The sequence below is a fragment of the Haliotis rufescens genome, unplaced genomic scaffold, assembly GCF_023055435.1.
Source record: "Haliotis rufescens isolate VD_foot unplaced genomic scaffold, xgHalRufe1.0.p SCAF_3, whole genome shotgun sequence".
Classification (NCBI taxonomy): Eukaryota; Metazoa; Mollusca; class Gastropoda; order Lepetellida; family Haliotidae; genus Haliotis; species Haliotis rufescens.
The window spans coordinates 12,511,284-12,531,695 of record NW_025964001.1 but is presented as its reverse complement, the minus strand read 5'-3'; the positions used below and the strand labels follow the sequence as shown (position 1 = coordinate 12,531,695).

Genomic DNA, 20,412 nt, shown 5'->3' with positions numbered 1-20,412 from the left:
AAATGGGCTTCACACATTGTACCCATGTCGGGAATCGAACCCGGGTCTTCGGCGTGACGAGCGAACGCTTTAACCACTAGGCTACCCGACCGCCCCCAAATGGTGATGATACTAGGGATTCGCCTGGGACATATACCTGGACACAGAATCAGCTACAAAATTAGAAAGGGTTTGCCCAAAACATCTTCCCATTCTACGAAAAGCATATCATGGACATGCACAGTGAACTGCTGCTGCGCCTCAGAGCACTGTGTTATCTATACCTACTGGCCTGAAAAGTATTTTTTCTCAAACATGCGCAGACAACATATATATACTCACCGCCAAAAAAACGCAACTATAGAAACATATAAGGTGAAATGGGGTTTAACGTCGCGTCCAAGATTATTGCACTTATATAGCGACGTGCATGTACATGTGTGTGTTTGTGTGGCTGCTTGTACTAGTCCGGACTGATGCCGATTTATAGTGCTAGCTCACTGAGATACCATGCCGACCAGTCCTTGTTTTAGCCCCTTAATGCCGAGCGCCAGACAGGGTAACAACAAGTACCATCTTTTGGTATGACGCGGTCGGGGATCGAACCCCGGACTTACCGCTCTCCGGGCGGATGCTCTACCACTAGACCACGGAGGCGGTCCACCACATAAGTACAATGTGTGAAACCCATTTCCGGAGTCCTCGCCATGATATTGTTGGAATATTGCTAAAATCTGCGCTAACCGGTTTCTGGCACATGTATGCAAACCCGTGGTGCTTGCACACGCACGCACGCACGCACACATTTTGTTCACATTTTGGTCTTTTCACCATAAAGACGTTAAAAGATGGTACTTGTTGTCTGGCGCTCGGCATTTAGGGGTTTAAAGCAAGGACTGGTCGGCTCGGAGTCAGTGTACTGTGTTTGAGTAGGGTATTCATGTTAAACTGCGGCATGGTATCTCAGTGGGGTAGCACTATACATCGGCATCAGTCCGGTCTAGTACAAGCAGCCACACACACACACACACACACACACACACACACACACACGTACATGCACGTCGCTATATAAGTGCAATAATCTTGGACGCGACGTTAAACCCAATTTCACCTCACCTCACCTATGTGGGAAATTGAAACGCGTGCTAACACACTTCAAATGAACTCCAACGCGAAGAACTAAATGATATACATGTACTGATATACTGATGATATATTTAAAAGTTACTTGAAGTATACACTTTTGTATTAACCTCAACAAGTAAACAAACGCCTTTTAACAAATAAAGTTTTACTAGTTTTCAGAAAAAGCATGTTTAACTCACGGTGGAACAAGAAAAATGTACAATATTCAACAATAATAACATAATACAAGAAGGCAAAGATGCCACGTGATGTACCGTCCAATAACATGATCATGTGAAGATAAATATCATAAGAGATTAATTACGTATACATCCACAATTTACATTCAGTCATATACACATATACCTAAAAATGAAAACATAGAATATACTTAAACGTATTCATAAACACATGCTTCAGCGTTGACACACTTGTAAGTTGTACAATCAACTTGAAAAATAGATAGTTCATCATTGAGATTCATACATGTATATGTATTTGGTGGTGTGTTTTGTTTATTTATCAGGGCCCGGTTACACAAAGCCATCTCAGCGCTGAGGTGATCGTAACTCCCATACTTTAACACTGGCTTACGATAGTCGTAGTGCTAACAGGGCTTTGTGGAACGATGCCCAGATGTAAGAGAGCTCCTTTATTCCTTCAAGGCTCCACGGCTAAAAATCTCATAATGACATCCCTTTGCGAAAGATGGCGATGTGCACAGTTTATTTGACCTTCGCTCTCTGTCTATACCAAGCCGACGGCTTCCTTCCGCATGTAGATGATGGTTAGAAAGTCAAAATATCAGAATAAATTGGGTTTGTATAAAGGGAGATTTTGTTTTTAATTACGGGATATATTTTAAGATCTTCCTTATTATTTTGAACTCTTCCCAACATCTGATGTCCTGTTTTGGTAGAATTGATCTTTTATCGTATTTTCTACCTGGGTTATTAACTAATTTTATTGAGACACTCTGTGGATTGTTAAATACATACGATAAACCACAGTTATCAAGCATGCGTTCAACATTCTGGATCCAGGCTGAATTATGACTAGTTGTTACGTGTTTAAGATATGCAAAGTTATAGATCATTTTCGATAACATAATTACTCTACCCGGTCCAGAAAGTTTATGACAGAAATTGATGAAGATGCTCTACCTCTTCTACATATACCACGAAATGGGGAGTTGAATTTCTAATGTCACAGGCCAGCTTAAGATATTTTGTGTGAATCTTTTCAAGTAAATTCATATTTACATATGCCAAACTGACACACCCATCCAGTCATATTGTAAATAGGTAAACTGGCATTTTATAGTCATACCATAGATATGAAGATTGGTTTAAGTGTTTATGGTGAAGATTACATGTGTAACATATTACAATTTTCACAAGGAAATAGTAAACAGAATATCACAAATGATAGGTAAACAATATTTACATAGTGAACAATATTGTGAACATATTTCTAAGCATCGAAAGAGGTATGAGAAACAAAGCATATATCCACATTATTTTTAGATCTCTAGTACGATACAAACGTCTACAGTTACATTATAAATTCAGATAGCATTGTTCAATGTGCAAATACAAATGTTTTATCAATAAATATCAATTCTTTTAGAATGTATCAAACATTGGTAACACAAGTCACATGTCAAGTAGTGTACGTTCATCTTGTAATGGATGAATGTGTCCGTGTCCATTGGAATAGGCTACAGAACATCTGTACACAAAAATGATCGTGATTCAAACCCCTTCACATATGTTACGTTGTTATCAAATACTTTTACCCTGATTCCGCAAAATGTGTTAACATGTCTTTTTCACAGATGTCTCCTGTAAGCTTTTGTAATTACTGTCAAACGAGAAATGACCTGTATGGGAGTGTTATAGTGGCATCTTTTAAGAGATATACATTTGTAGATGTGAATCGAACCTTACATATAAATCATCAAAGGTGCCGCTATATTTTTCAAACACTAGTGAATGAATTAAGAGGTAAACAAATCGTGAGGTTTCAAATGTTAAATTTAGCGCGGTTAAATATACAGGTAACCTAGCTCTACATTGAAAACATAGTATGTTAATCTGCATTCTAACATGATTAAAAAACGCGAACTCTTTTGTGTTAGCAAGAATATTGAGTGAAGCGTCCAGTGTTTTGAGTGGGTTGTTGATCAGAATTTACGAAATCACCGACAACAGCTTTTTAACAAAATATGGCGCTCTATATGCTCGAGCAGTTTCTTTACACCGTAATACTTCACTCGAACTTATGACTTGCAATGAAAGCATGTAGCACAGCAACTTCGTAAGCTAACATGAGGTTGGCACCCGTAGGGAAAAATATGTAGGCCTTGCAAAGATTTCGTTGTACACCGCACGCCAATATTATTAAGTCATATCGCTCATAGTGAGGCAAAATATATGAGGTTACAGTCGTATACAGAAACGCTCCAAATAGCAAGTTCTCTGTTGTCCTCGAAACTTGAAATACATTCTCTTTGTATATATCTATCATGTTTTCTGCACGAAATGTGTTGCCAGACATCCCTTGAATATTGTAGTTACCACAACAAAACAGCTTTGTGAGGCATACAGTGTCCTTGAATGTTGGTGCCTCTTTCATCTGAGAGAATTAGTGGGGTAGCTTTCATTGTATGTTTCATTTCACGTGATGCTATGCAACAGGGACGAGTTATGAAAGTGTCACGTACGCCATGGCAAGTCTAACACATATTTACACAGAATCGGTAATTTGGTATCATTTGGTATCATTCCCTGAAATTTCTGATAGTTTGTTTAAGCTGGCTTTTATAAATAAAGTCACGGTTTTGCACAGTGGAATCCCGTATGAGGATCGATAGTAAATCGGGAATGCTGACAATCACCACTGCACTTAATGTATTTAACAAAGGCTGAATATCTGAATGCATTTTGAAAATGAGCGAAATTGTCCATCCAAGAGCACATGTGCCAAAAACCATCTTACAAAAGGCCTTAGCTATCATTTGGGGTTTAGGAGCGTATTTATGTACAATTTCTTCATAAAGTTGCCTTGTGATGCCATAAACTCCATTGACATACATTGGGTATATAGGTGGCGGCGTATCTACATCTTGGCCCCTGTTCCTTTCAAGGACCATATCCTCGATATTCATTTCCTTCAATGCTTGTATTGTTAAAGACAGAAGGTTGTGATATGTTTGGGCAACGTCCCTGAGGCAGCGAGCTATGAAAGAGAGAGAGGAAATGGCAAACAGAAAATACCCTGCAGATTCAACAGGATACGTGACAAGGGCAATGTAACAGAAGGTTATTATGAAAATAAGAAACTCTAAGCTGGCAAGAAAAATTGTCGTGAAACAGAATATGAGGCAGAAATATAAAGTCGCTAGAAGTAAACAAACAAAGCACAACAGAACAGTGTGGTTAGGTAGGCTCTTCGATATGGCTTGCATATATCCTTTCATGATCAAATGACTGGTGAATAGAAATGGGATCACATGAAACAGAAACGAAAACGGGAACTTCAAAATACCAATACATTTGCCTTGCTCGCAATCCTCTGTCCAAACCTGTCTAAAAAATGACAGACATAGACAACGATGTGTGCTATTTTCAGCTATAACGTTTAGTGCCCTGTTAGATGTCTGGCTTCTGATGGAATCCATTTGGGATAAATGTAAGGAAGAAAGGGGAATTTTGCCTGTATGTCTATTGTCAAAGTCAATAACAAACATTGTTTTTATTACAATGAATATTAAACCCAAAATGTGATATATTAGTAGAAACACACATGGTCCATAAGTAAATGTTAAAAAGTTGTTAGATTTCTCTTCTAACGAGAATAGCATTGAAGAAAATCCTATAGGGATGTTGTACTTGATTTGACGGTCAAGAAGAAAATGATGATCACGATTAGTTTTGTAGATGATAACTTTGATGTATATTATGATCGGAGACATAGCCAAAAGCAAAAAAGGTTTAAGAAGATGTGCAGGGCGTGATGTAAAGCAGACCCGGAAACAACGACATTTCTCACACATGGATTGCAGTGCATCATAGAATATGGACGAAAAGGTTGTAGGACTCTTCAACCCCAGGTAGATATATGATTCGTCCAGCAAACCGTCACTGGGTAACCCTCCCCATCTAAGCCAAGGAACAGGAGACCTATTTGAAATGTAATGAATAAGATACACAAACCATACAGGGGAAAATAATAGTGCCAGGTAACTCATTGCAAAGGAGGTATTAGTCCACGTAGTTTCTGGATGGATAGAGCCTTTGTATGTTGTACCATCGTGGTTGAGCTTATAGCAATCTGAACCCAAATCATGAACAAAATATCTAAAATTTCTTATCATTTTAGTCTCTCTGTACATCTTAAATCTGTTACACCATCTTGAACCATTATAGTCATGTTTCAAATACGACAATGCCTTAACTGTCATGTTATTCAGTGTTTCGGCAACCATATCCATAACTGCTGAACTTTGTAAGGAAATATTACAGCCTTCGGGTACATGCAACGGGAACTGGGCAACTCGAGAGGTGTAAAAGTCAAGGATTCCAAAGGACCATATTGCATAGTCTTCTTGCCAGGATAGAAAGGTTGACACTTCACTCGCCTCTGAGGACACCCACATCCACCAGTTGGGGAGATATATGTCATGCAACGGATGTGTGTCTTTCTGAGCTTCAGGCATAGTGATGTTCAAATAGAGTAGACGTGCCTTTTCTTTCACAACTTTCGTGTGAAATATGTTTAGGTCCGATTCGGATATATTTGGGAAACAATTTGGTCGAATCGGTGATGGGTCAATATGTCGAATCATGATTAGATCTCCTCGGATCAGGGCTATGGGGAAACAGAGGAGAAGGCCGACGATCGCACATGAGAAGAATAAACTAATGCTGTCAGTTACTGCCCATGCTATGTTGTCACCATTATCCGATCTGAAAACAGAAATGGTTGGCTAACTCACTGGATATGTACGCAATATTTCCAATAGCTCTCCTGATTCAGTTGTATTTTATATTGTCTACGAGTAACTCCATAAATACAGAAAAACAGATTGAAATCAATTCTTATAAATAAACACGTCAACAATTATAACGTCACAGACTGCTTATTTAATCATCGACAATCAGAAAAATGTCGTCAGTTTGAGGGCGTGTCAAACAAGCTTTCGTTTTATAGAAACACAAACAAACTAAATTGCTTGGTTAGCCAATCAAAAGAGTTTCACGGATGAGTTGAACATAGGAATCTTAAATGTAGTAATGCTATTGGATGAAAATGTAAAAGAAAATAGGTGTCTTTAACAATTTATTATGTATATTTCATTCGAGGTCTCAGTACTAACTTCATACTAAAAAATTCACATATTGGTATAGCCATTTTGTGAATATCATTGATAACAATAATATATTGTCGTCAAATGTTAATATTTAATTTTGTGACCCCAAAGTTAAGCATCAAGATACAATTACAAATAAAAGAGAGCTAGCTACCTGTCATCCCTGTTAACATTGAGAAGAGGGGAGGTCTCGTCCATTGCAAAAGTAAACTCCCAATGGTGCTACTGTTTCCCCTGAAACATAAAACAAACGCAATGTAAGTTCACCATGTGGATTATCGGGTCTTGTGTGTGCCGACCCAAAGCTATAACCACAAGGCTACCCACGCCCAAACCGATTGAACAAAGGTGGATAAAAATACTAGGATTTTCGACGTCCTGTCCTAAAACGGGGAACTGGTAAGCTTTTGACTCCCTTCTCTGGTGGATCGCGTTAAAACAAAGACATTAACTCTGGGTTATGTACATCTGGATCAACTTTACGTATGAATTTTACTTCAGCTTTCCATAAACTGAGACGTTCGACGTCCTGACAACAGCAACATTATAGATGTTCTACAAGGCTGTAGTGTCTCTGAGAGAAAAGTTCATGATTTGGGGGCCTAGCAACCCTGAACGTTTTTCGAAAGTCTTTTGGTGTTGCAATACACGTTTGTTTACAACAGTAAGCAGTAGCAGCATGTGTCGAACATACTGAATGTGCATAACAGCTTTAAAAGTTCACTAAAGAGGTAGGACTCGGGAAATATTGTGTTAAAATGTATTCGTGAAATGCTGAAGCTCCCTTGTATATGATCAGGAATCCGGATCAAGGAAAACGGTTGAGTGAGTGAGTGAGTGAGTGAGTGAGCAATATTCCATTGTACACATGTGGGGAATCGAACTAGGGCCTTAGGCTTGACGAGTGGACGCTTTAACCACTAGACTACCCCACCGCCCCAAAACAAAGGTTGATTAGAGCGTTAAAACAAATTAAAGATGCATAAACATGTTGGACAGATGTACATATGGGTAGGTAAATGCACCTTGTGAGGGCTATATCTGAATATTTCCATGGCAAATGCATTGCTTAATTACCTTCTTTGAAACATGTGTAATAGTACATATGCCCAATAAAATTGAAGAAATAATTACCGTTTTGCGAAACCGATGCATATGGCGGAAACACTTCCTTAACGAAAGAATAAATGTAACAACAGACTGAAAATATCTTGTATCACAAATTGTCAAGATATAATGTGATAAAATTCAAAACAGTAATGGCTAATGACTTGTGAAATAATATAACACAGAACCCAACTTCTGATAAATCTATGTCTGGAGTCCGACAATTGAACGTTAAATCTCACAAGTAAAGAAACTTATTTCATCTGAAATCACAAATTATTTCTATACCCATATTTGCCACCCCTATCAAGCATATGATCAAATGTATATATTAATCCTGAAGGTGTCACGTTAAAGGTCATGAAACATTAGCAAATCTGGCTACATTACTGTACTGGAGCGGTATATTAACATAAGTCGGATGACTTGTTTACCAATATAATAAATACTACGATGATATATTTAATACCTAACAATCTCATACCTACAATATACCTATACAAAATTATATTTTATATTAAGTAATATTGATACGTGTTGGGGTTTTTGTGTGTGTTTTTTTGTTTTTTGTTTGTTTGTGTGGTGTGTGTGTGTGCGTGCGTGCGTGTGTGTGTGTTGGGTGGATATATAAGTATATACATGATACATGTAGGTTATATATACATCGGCTCAAATGGTCCCGCGATCAACTGGCGCTTACGTCATCAAAGGTTGTGTAGTTCATTCCGAGTTTGTTCCATGCGTAAACACCTTCCTGGACATGTTATTGGGTAGATTACATCCATCTAAATTACTGTCATATCTTATATTTGATGTTTACTTGGATTCTTCTCTGTCTAACTTTTGGCGTCTTCGGTTTAATGTATTTCCGGAAGTGACGCCACTATGATCATAATCTCTTTCTAGATCAGTTGCAGAATAACAAAATCAACGTAAGTTGTAGTTTTTGGTCCAGCAGGTTTTTAGAAATTATATGATTATTCCATAATTGTATATTACAGGAGTTTTTTTATGATAATTACTTTGCAGCATTATTGGCTCTGCCTCTTCGCATAGTATATTCTTCTTATGTAGATTATTTAAACAAAAACTAGAATTTGTAGAAATTAATAGTCTAACTGTCAAAACTGACATTAGAGTACGTCTTGCACTTAGCTCACCTATATATTCCAAGTGTAACTGTCATACATAACAACACAATCAGAGATTTTCATTGACTTCCATTATTTGTCATAGTTTTCTTCTAAACCCGTTTTAAAAATATCTCGGTGAAACCACGTCCCCCATCGCTAACCCGTAACAGTTTAATGGTATTGAATTGAATTGAATTACAGTTACAGTTTACACACACACACACACACACACACACACACACACACACACACACACACACACACACACACACACACACACACACACACACACACTCACACATTCACTTACACACTCTCACACACACACACTCACTCACTCACTCACTCACTCACACACACACATGCATACGTATACGTACTGGTCAACAGTTTGATGCGGTTGATGGAAAGGTGTTCACTTGTTAAGAAAAACACGTCATTAACAATTTACTGTAACCTCACAAATTGTAAAGCGAATCGGATCTTAAGATATTGGAGTAAGGGCCTGTTGCAAAATAATGCAGAATATCTTCAAATGGATAGCCACAATAGCATGATGCGTTATCTGAGATGTGTCTTTCAAGCCGACAGAAGTTTAAATCGCTGCAACCGAGTCTGAGGCGAGAATGGATTATCTGACAAAGTCTGGTACCATGGTTTAAATTAAAATTAGTAACATTGTCCAAGTTTAATAATCTTATGAGTTTTCCGATCGATTCTACTTTAGTTATTCTATCCGGTAACGTATTCCAGTGATTAATAGGCATCCGGTAGGAATGACTTGGCATATCATTCTGTTCTACATCTTATAGCCTGCAAATTGGATCGATTTCTTTATGTGTAAACACTAACAACTCTAGACGTTTTGTGGAATAAGGCTAGTCTGTCTTACAGACCCTGATACAAATATATCCAATACAGCCTATGCACGTCTATAATGTTTGGCAAGTCTAGATTACTGCAGTACTGAGTGTACGTGAAAATTGAATAGTTTCTGTTTTCTCTGGGTTAAATTTTCTTGCCATTCATCTGCCCATTTGGTAATTTCCTCTGAATCGGCATCGATATTATACGCAGTAGTATTTGGGGCTTCTACAAGTACATATACCGAAGTGTCATCTGCAAACAGTCGAGTATTCCTATCAATGCTTTCAATTATATCATTAATGTATACAAGAAATAGCAGTGGACCCACAACTGACCCCTGTGGGACTCCAGCCATTACAAGTTTCAAGTTACTTAAAGTTACTTGAGTTACTACCTTGGATAACAACTCTCTGTAGTCTTCAAGGTAGCTTTTAAACCAGTTGTATAAGTTTCCGCGGATGCCACAAGCTTTAGATTTACACACTATGCCTCATCAAAGACTTTGCTTGTATCCCAAAATACTGCTTTAACTTCTTTACCATTATCAAGTGTCTTTGCTGTGAAATCAAGATACGTCAACAGAAATGCAATACAGTCACCAGGCATCAATTACTAAAAATATTATTATCTCTCAAGAAATTAAATACGTATATAAATACACATTTTTCAAATACTTTTGCTAAGCAACTTATAAGAGCAACTGGTCTGTAATTTGAACAATGTTCACAAAGGCAGTCTTATAATCATATAGGAATGACATTCAAATGCGAAATATTCAGGACTAATAGACAAATCTGAAACAAGTAGCTATAAAACGTCAACGCCAGAGATACTCAATCAGAAAAAAGAATTTATTTGGACGTAAAAGGATATTGTGTTCACATACTCTTGTATCTAAAGCCAGTAAAGCTCTGTTTGTTATAAAGCAGTTACAACAAAAATACCCAAATGTTCCTGTAAATATGTTTTTTAAGTTTTGTTATGTGGAGCGGAGGTTTAGGGCTTCTTAGAAAGAGATGCCATTGATAGAATCCATAACATTTTTTGTAAATATGCATTTGGTGTTGGTAAACATGCATCAAGTAGTGCAGGTTTAGCTGAATGTGGTAGACATTTCATTGATATAGATTACCACGAATTTGTAAAATGTTGGTTAAGAATATCTGATGATCACTATCTCGAGCAATGTTACCTACTTTCTAAGAATCTAGATTCAGTAGGAAGGAAGACACGGGCATCTTGTGTAAGATTGTTATTTTTATACGTGTGGTTATGCTAAGCATAGGTGCCGCCTCCGTGGTCTAGTGGTAGAGCGGAAGGTCCGGGGTTCGATCCCCGGCCGCGTCATACCAAAAGACGTTAAAAGATGGTACTTGTTGTTACCCTATCTGGCGCTCGGCATTAAGGGGCTAAAACAAGGACTGGTCGGCTCGGAGTCAGTATACTGTGTCTGAGTGGGGTATTCATGTTAAACTGTGGCATGGTATCTCAGTGAGCTAGCACTATAAATCGGCATCAGTCCGGACTAGTACAAGCAGCCACACACACACACACACGTGCATGCACGTCGCTATATAAGTGCAATAATCTTGGACGCGACGTTAAACCCAATTTCACCTCACCTCACCTAAGCATAGGTTAGTCAGGATGTGGGGGATATTTAACATTTCCTTTCCACGTACAGAGTTGAGGAGTCTGAGGAAAGCAAAATATGTTTAATAATATCAATGATTCAACACGACTTTCCCATTAGAAAATATTAAGTCATTACTGACTGTTGAATAGCAAACCACTCTGTACGCGCCCGAACCCACTCACAAACACAGACCTCAGCCTACGCCTAACCAGTGTTGGTTGTGTTTGTCACACACACACATATTCACTCAACACACTGTTCTCCAGTCTGAGCGAACAAACGTAGCTGCGATTTATCAGTCGACCTTACGTACATTATAAATAGAATTCGAATTGCATATATAAGAAATTGAACAGATTTACGTGGATAGCATTACAACAAACAATAAATGAGTAGTGACATGAAAATATCGTATTTCTCATTTACAAATTAAGCACTGATGCGATTATTCATTTTCGAACTTATAAAAAAATGCCCGCCATTCAAAGTGAAAGTTAAATATTTCCCAGCAGAGAAAGATTTTTCAAACTGTCGACTTTAAATACGAATGAGTGATCGAACATTTAACTAAAATAATTCAATTTCTTACTTATCTGTCGTAAGCGACCTACCCTGGTATAGCACAACTGCTGTGACAGCTGTTTCTCGGAAAAGCCCAGTCCCCAGTAATATCTATTGACAAGGAAGTTTAACTCGGGCTGTTTGTGACAAAGCAGGAATGTACTTTCAATATGTCACAAGGTTCGTAATATATTGATTCTCGGAAGAGAAATTAACGGCCCCGCAGAGTACGAGTGTGCCTGTTGTGGACTAGGATAGATGTTTTTCTTCTGTTTTGATAAAACAAACATCATGGAAAAAGTGGTCCCTGGGGTATATATCTAGTAATTTCCAACTAGAAAATGAATAAGGGTTGATTCGGGTTGACATCACAACAGGAAGTGTATAAAACCGAATATGCATTATCGGTGGTTCGAGAAGGGAGCGAACTCTACTTGCCTAATCGAAAGTGCATACACACCTAACCGTTTATACCCTGTCGCTCAGGCGTCACCCGTGAATTCAACATCTGACGCCTTGCGCCGTTTTCAGTTCGTGCCAAATGGCATCGGAATTACTCGTTAGTGTCCGTAGACAAAAGTCACCATGCGAGGGCGTAGCTGCTAGGTAGCACATAAAACCAGGAGCTAGCTGTTATAAATTGTAACCAAAATAAAATAAATTGTAACAAATTGTCCTGTATTTGTCCTGTAAAGCTTACAGTGTCTTTGCTGCCTCTTTCATCCGAGAGAATTAGTGTGGGAGTTTTCATTATATGTTTCATGATATACAACAGGAACGATCTATGAAAATAGCAGTATCATATACGCCATTGCAAGTCTAACATATTTACACAGAATCGGGTTAAATAATTTGGTATCATTCGCTGAAGTTTCTGATTGTTTGTTTGAACTGGCTTTTATAAATAAAGTCACGGTTTTGCACAGTGGAATCCCGTATGAGGATCGATAGTAAATCGGGAATGCTGACAATCACCACTGCACTTAATGTATTTAACAAAGGCTGAATATCTGAACGCATTATGAAAATGGGCGAAATTGTCCATCCAAGAGCACATGTGTCAAAAACCATCTTACAAAAGGCCTCAGCTATCATTTGGCCTTTAGGAGCGTTTTTGTAGGACCCAGGTACCCACAGGACTACCCGGACCCGTGGTTAGTCACGTGATATATTGTTCAATGACAAAACTTATCTAGAACTCTATGGTAACACTACATGTCACTAATGTTCGCATTTCTTTCTGACTATACACCCATTCCTTCTGATTTTTCATATGGTTGAATAAAGATAAACATATATAACGACCTAAAGCTTGAACCACAAGGCAATCCATTGCCCAAACCGACTGAACAAAATTCATACTAGTAGTCTCGACGTCCTGTGAGGGCACGGGACTCTAACATTACCTGTTAACGGTTTTAGTTCACAGGGGGCACGGGTGGCCCAGTAGTCCAAAGCGTCGCGATTCGCTGTGCAGAGTTGCGTCCCTTATGCACGCGAGAAACATATGATTGTGGGTTCGAATCCCGCTTCGTCCCAATGGTGATTCTAGGTTTGTTAGCACCATACCCGAGCTCGTGGGTTTCACCGAAGTGGTAAACTTAATCACTTCAGGCTTTCCTCTCACATTAAGGTGACACGCCGCGATATAACTGGAACACTGTTAAAAGCGGCGTTAAACCCAACTCACTCACTCACTCGACGTCCTGTCCTAAAACAGGGAACTGATAAGCTATTCACTCCCTTCTTTCGTAGGGTGTCGAGTTGACACAAATGAATTAACGTTGAGCCATGCACACCAGGATCAACGTTATGTATGAATTTTACTTCAGCTTTCCATAAACTGAGACGTTAGACATCCTTACAATAGCAACATTATGGATTTGCCACAAGGCCGTAGTGTCTATGAGAAAAAAATCCATGATTTAGGTCCCTTGCTACCCTGAAGATTTTACTCTGGATTAAATTTTCTTGCCATTCATCTGCCCATTTGGTAATTTTCTCTGAATCGGCATCGATATTATACGCAGTAGTATTTGGGGCTTCTACAAGTACATATACCGAAGTTTCATCTGCAAACAGTCGAGTATTCCTATCAATGCCTTCAATTATATAATTAATGTATACAAGAAATAGCAGTGAACCCACAACTGACCCCTGTGGGACTCCATCCATTACAAGTTTCACGTTTCTTAAAGTTACTTGAGTTACTACCTTGGATAACAACTCTCTGTAGTCTGTCTTCAAGGTAACTTTTAAACAAGTTGTATAAGTTTCCGCGGATGCCACAAGCTTTAGATTTACACACTATGCCTCATCAAAGGCTTTGCTTGTATCCCAAAATACTGCTCTAACTTCTTTACCATTATCAAGTGTCTTTGCTATGAAATCAAGATACGTCAACAGAAATGCAGTACAGTCACCAGGCATAAATTATTCAATATATTATTATCTCTCAAGAAATTAAATACGTATATAAATATACATTTTTCAAATACTTTTGCTAAGCAACTTATAAGAGCATCTGGTCTGTAATTTGAACAATGTTCACAAAGGCAGTCTTATAATCATATAGGAATGACATTCAAATGCGAAATATTCAGGACTAATAGACAAATCTGAAACAAGTAGCTATAAAACGTCAACGCCAGAGATACTCAATCAGAATAAAGAATTCATTTGGACGTAAAAGGATATTGTGTTCAACATACTCCTGTATCTAAAGCCAGTAAAGCTCTGTTTGTTATAAAGCAGTTACAACAAAAATACCCAAATGTTCCTGTAAATATGTTTTTTAAGTTTTGTTATGTGGAGCGGAGGTTTAGGGCTTCTTAGAAAGAGATGTCATTGATAGAATCCATAATATTTTTTGTAAATATGCATTTGGTGTTGGTAAACATGCATCAAGTAGTGCAGGTTTAGCTGAATGTGGTAGACATTTCATTGATATAGATTACTAGGAATTTGTAAAATGTTGGTTAAGAATATCTGATGATCACTATCTCGAGCAATGTTACCTACTTTCTAAGAATCTAGATTCAGTAGGAGGGAAGACATGGGCATCTTGTGTAAGATTGTTATTATAATACGTGTGGTTATGCTAAGCATAGGTGCCGCCTCCGTGGTCTAGTGGTAGAGCGTCCGCCCGGAGAGCGGAAGGTCCGGGGTTCGATCCCCGGCCGCGTCATACCAAAAGACGTTAAAAGATGGTACTTGTTGTTACCCTGTCTGGCGCTCGGCATTAAGGGGCTAAAACAAGGACTGGTAGGCTCGGAGTCAGTATACTGTGTCTGAGTGGGGTATTCATGTTAAACTGCGGCATGGTATCTCAGTGAGCTAGCACTATAAATCGGCATCAGTCCGGACTAGTACAAGCAGCCACACACACACACACACGTGCATGCACGTCGCTATATAAGTGCAATAATCTTGGACGCGACGTTAAACCCAATTTCACCTCACCTCACCTAAGCATAGGTTAGTCAGGATGTGGGGGATATTTAACATTTCCTTTCCAGTACAGAGTTGAGGAGTCTGAGGAAAGCACAATATGTTTAATAATATCAATGATTCAACACGACTTTCCTATTAGAAAATATTAAGTCATTACTGACTGTTGAATAGCAAACCACTCTGTACGCGCCTGAACCCACTCACAAACACAGACTATATTCACTCAACACACTGTTCTCCAGTCTGAGCGAACAAACGTAGCTGCGATTTATCAGTCGACCTTACGTACATTATAAATAGAATTCGCATTGCATATATAAGAAATTAAACAGATTTACGTGGATAGCATTACAACAAACAATAAATGAGTAGTGACATGAAAATATCGTATTTCTCATTTACAAATTAAGCACTGATGCGATTATTCATTTTCGAACTTATAAAAAAATGCCCGCCATTCAAAGTGAAAGTTAAATATTTCCCAGCACGGACAGAATGTTCAAACTGTCGACTTTCAATACGAATGTGTGATCGAACATTTAACTAAAATAATTCAATTTCTTACTTACCTGTCGTTAGCGACCTACCCTGGTATAGCACAACTGCAGTCTGTGACAGCTGTTCTAGGAAAAGCCCAGTCCCCAGTAATATCTAATGACAAGGAAGTTTAACTCGGGCTGTTTGTGACAAAGCAGGAATGTACTTTCAATATGTCACAAGGTTCGTAATATATTGATTCTCGGAAGAGAAATTAACGGCCCCGCAGAGTACGAGTGTGCCTGTTGTGGACTAGGATAGATGTTTTTCTTCTGTTTTGAAAACACACATCATGGAAAAAGTGGTCCCTGGGGTATATATCTAGTAATTTCCAACTAGAAAATGAATAAGGGTTGATTCGGGTTGACATCACAACAGGAAGTGTATAAAACCGAATATGCATTATCGGTGGTTCGAGAAGGGAGCGAACTCTACTTGCCTAATCGAAAGTGCATACACACCTAACCGTTTATACCCTGTCGCTCAGGCGTCACCCGTGAATTTAACATCTGACGCCTTGCGCCGTTTTCAGTTCGTGCCAAATGGCATCGAAATAACTCGTTAGTGTCCGTAGCTGCTAGGTAGCACATAAAACCAAGTGCTTGCTGTTATAAATTGTAACCAAAATAAAATAAATTGTAACAAATTGTCCTGTATTTCTCCTGTAAAGCTTAGAGTGTCTTTGCTGCCTCTTTCATCTGAGAGAATTAGTGTGGGAGTTTTCATTATATGTTTCATGATATACAACAGGAACGATCTATGAAAATAGCAGTGTCATATACTCCATTGAAAGTCTAACATATTTACACAGAATCGGGTTAAATAATTTTGTATCATTCGCTGAAGTTTCTGATTGTTTGTTTGAACTGGCTTTTATAAATAAAGTCACGATTTTGTACACTGGAATCCCGTTTGAGGATCGATAGTAAATCGGGAATGCTGACAATCACCACTGCACTTAATGTATTTAACAAAGGCTGAATATCTGAACGCATTATGAAAATGGGCGAAATTGTCCATCCAAGAGCACATGTGCCAAAAACCATCTTACAAAAGGCCTCAGCTATCATTTGGCGTTTAGGAGCGTTTTTGTAGGACCCAGGTACCCACAGGACTACCCGGACCCGTGGTTAGTCACGTGATATATTGTTCAATGACAAAACTTATCTAGAACTCTATGGTAACACTACAAGTCACTAATGTTCGCATTTCTTTCTGACTATACACCCATTCCTTCTGATTTTTCATATGGTTGAATAAAGATAAACATATATAACGACCTAAAGCTTGAACCACAAGGCAATCCATTGCCCAAACCGACTGAACAAAATTCATACTAGTAGTCTCGACGTCCTGTGAGGGCACGGGACTCTAACATTACCTGTTAACGGTTTTAGTTCACAGGGGGCACGGGTGGCCCAGTAGTCCAAAGCATCGCGATTCGCTGTGCAGAGTTGCGTCCCTTATGCACGCGAGAAACATATGATTGTGGGTTCGAATCCCGCTTCGTCCCAATGGTGATTCTAGGTTTGTTAGCACCATACCCGAGCTCGTGGGTTTCACCGAAGTGGTAAACTTAATCACTTCAGGCTTTCCTCTCACATTAAGGTGACACGCCGCGATATAACTGGAACACTGTTAAAAGCGGCGTTAAACCCAACTCACTCACTCACTCGACGTCCTGTCCTAAAACAGGGAACTGATAAGCTATTCACTCCCTTCTTTCGTAGGGTGTCGAGTTGACACAAATGAATTAACGTTGAGCCATGCACACCAGGATCAACGTTATGTATGAATTTTACTTCAGCTTTCCATAAACTGAGACGTTAGACATCCTTACAATAGCAACATTATGGATTTGCCACAAGACCGTAGTGTCTATGAGAAAAAAATCCATGATTTAGGTCCCTTGCTACCCTGAAGGTTTTACTCTGGATTAAATTTTTTTGCCATTCATCTGCCCATTTGGTAATTTTCTCTGAATCGGCATCGATATTATACGCAGTAGTATTTGGGGCTTCTACAAGTACATATACCGAAGTTTCATCTGCAAACAGTCGAGTATTCCTATCAATGCCTTCAATTATATAATTAATGTATACAAGAAATAGCAGTGGACCCACAACTGACCCCTGTGGGACTCCATCCATTACAAGTTTCACGTTTCTTAAAGTTACTTGAGTTACTACCTTGGATAACAACTCTCTGTAGTCTTCAAGGTAACTTTTAAACCAGTTGTATAAGTTTCCGCGGATGCCACAAGCTTTAGATTTACACACTATGCCTCATCAAAGGCTTTGCTTGTATCCCAAAATACTGCTCTAACTTCTTTACCATTATCAAGTGTCTTTGCTATGAAATCAAGATACGTCAACAGAAATGCAGTACAGTCACCGGGCATAAATTATTCAATATATTATTATCTCTCAAGAAATTAAATACGTATATAAATATACATTTTTCAAATACTTTTGCTAAGCAACTTATAAGAGCATCTGGTCTGTAATTTCAACAATGTTCACAAAGGCAGTCTTATAATCATATAGGAATGACATTCAAATGCCAAATATTCAGGACTAATAGACAAATCTGAAACAAGTAGCTATAAAACGTCAACGCCAGAGATACTCAGTCAGAATAAAGAATTCATTTGGACGTAAAAGGATATTGTGTTCAACATACTCTTGTATCTAAAGCCAGTAAAGCTCTGTTTGTTATGAAGCAGTTACAACAAAAATACCCAAATGTTCCTGTAAATATGTTTTTTAAGTTTTGTTATGTGGAGCGGAGGTTTAGGGCTTCTTCGAAAGAGATGTCATTGATAGAATCCATAACATTTTTTGTAAATATGCATTTGGTGTTGGTAAACATGCATCAAGTAGTGCAGGTTTAGCTGAATGTGGTAGACATTTCATTGATATAGATTACTAGGAATTTGTAAAATGTTGGTTAAGAATATCTGATGATCACTATCTCGAGCAATGTTACCTACTTTCTAAGAATCTAGATTCAGTAGGAGGGAAGACATGGGCATCTTGTGTAAGATTGTTATTATAATACGTGTGGTTAGCTAAGCATAGGTGCCGCCTCCGTGGTCTAGTGGTAGAGCGTCCGCCCGGAGAGCGGAAGGTCCGGGGTTCGATCCCCGGCCGCGTCATACCAAAAGACGTTAAAAGATGGTACTTGTTGTTACCCTATCTGGCGCTCGGCATTAAGGGGCTAAAACAAGGACTGGTCGGCTCGGAGTCAGTATACTGTGTCTGAGTGGGGTATTCATGTTAAACTGTGGCATGGTATCTCAGTGAGCTAGCACTATAAATCGGCATCAGTCCGGACTAGTACAAGCAGCCACACACACACACACACGTGCATGCACGTCGCTATATAAGTGCAATAATCTTGGACGCGACGTTAAACCCAATTTCACCTCACCTCACCTAAGCATAGGTTAGTCAGGATGTGGGGGATATTTAACATTTCCTTTCCAGTACAGAGTTGAGGAGTCTGAGGAAAGCAAAATATTTTTAATAATATCAATGATTCAACACGACTTTCCCATTAGAAAATATTAAGTCATTACTGACTGTTGAATAGCAAACCACTCTGTACGCGCCTGAACCCACTCACAAACACAGACTATATTCACGCAACACACTGTTCTCCAGTCTGAGTGAACAAACGTAGCTGCGATTTATCAGTCGACCTTACGTACATTATAAATAGAATTCGCATTGCATATATAAGAAATTAAACAGATTTACGTGGATAGCATTACAACAAACAATAAACGAGTAGTGACATGAAAATATAGTATTTCTCATTTACAAATTAAGCACTGATGCGATTATTCATTTTCGAACTTATAAAAAAATGCCCGCCATTCAAAGTGAAAGTTAAATATTTCCCAGCACGGAAAGAATGTTCAAACTGTCGACTTTCAATACGAATGTGTGATCGAACATTTAACTAAAATAATTCAATTTATTACTTACCTGTCGTTAGCGACCTACCCTGGTATAGCACAACTGCAGTCTATGACAGCTGTTCTAGGAAAAGCCCAGTCCCCAGTAATATCTAATGACAAGGAAGTTTAACTCGGGCTGTTTGTGACAAAGCAGGAATGTACTTTCAATATGTCACAAGGTTCGTAATATATTGATTCTCGGAAGAGAAATTAACGGCCCCGCAGAGTACGAGTGTGCCTGTTGTGGACTAGGATAGATGTTTTTCTTCTGTTTTGAAAACACTCATCATAGAAAAAGTGGTCCCTGGGGTATATATCTAGTAATTTCCAACTAGAAAATGAATAAGGGTTGATTCGGGTTGACATCACATCAGGAAGTGTATAAAACCGAATCTGCATTATCGGTGGTTCGAGAAGGGAGCGAACTCTACTTGCCTAATCGAAAGTGCATACACACCTAACCGTTTATACCCTGTCGCTCAGGCGTCACCCGTGAATTCAACATCTGACGCCTTGCGCCGTTTTCAGTTCGTGCCAAATGGCATCGGAATTACTCGTTAGTGTCCGTAGACAAAAGTCACCATGCGAGGGCGTAGCTGCTAGGTAGCACATAAAACCAGGAGCTAGCTGTTATAAATTGTAACCAAAATAAAATAAATTGTAACAAATTGTC

At 38.7% G+C, this 20,412-nt stretch overlaps 1 protein-coding gene across 3 annotated transcripts; it reads right to left on the bottom strand.

The window, feature by feature from the left end:
* Positions 1–1,282: 1,282 nt before the first annotated feature.
* LOC124134796 lies at positions 1,283–19,796 on the bottom strand. 3 transcript variants are annotated; one of them, XM_048403759.1, is made up of 3 exons: positions 19,768–19,796; positions 6,636–6,715; positions 1,283–6,077 (listed from the first exon to the last, which is right to left on the bottom strand). In XM_048403759.1, the coding sequence occupies exons 2-3, from the start codon at positions 6,677–6,679 to the stop codon at positions 3,890–3,892; spliced, it is 2,232 nt and encodes a 743-aa protein (XP_048259716.1). In that variant the 5' UTR covers positions 6,680–6,715; positions 19,768–19,796; the 3' UTR covers positions 1,283–3,889. The 3 variants fall into 3 exon arrangements, with proteins under 3 accessions (XP_048259716.1, XP_046355793.2, XP_046355792.2); XM_046499837.2 differs by lacking the exon at positions 19,768–19,796 and adding an exon at positions 15,808–16,170; XM_046499836.2 differs by lacking the exon at positions 19,768–19,796 and adding an exon at positions 11,818–12,182.
* Between the last annotated feature and the right edge of the window lie 616 nt (positions 19,797–20,412).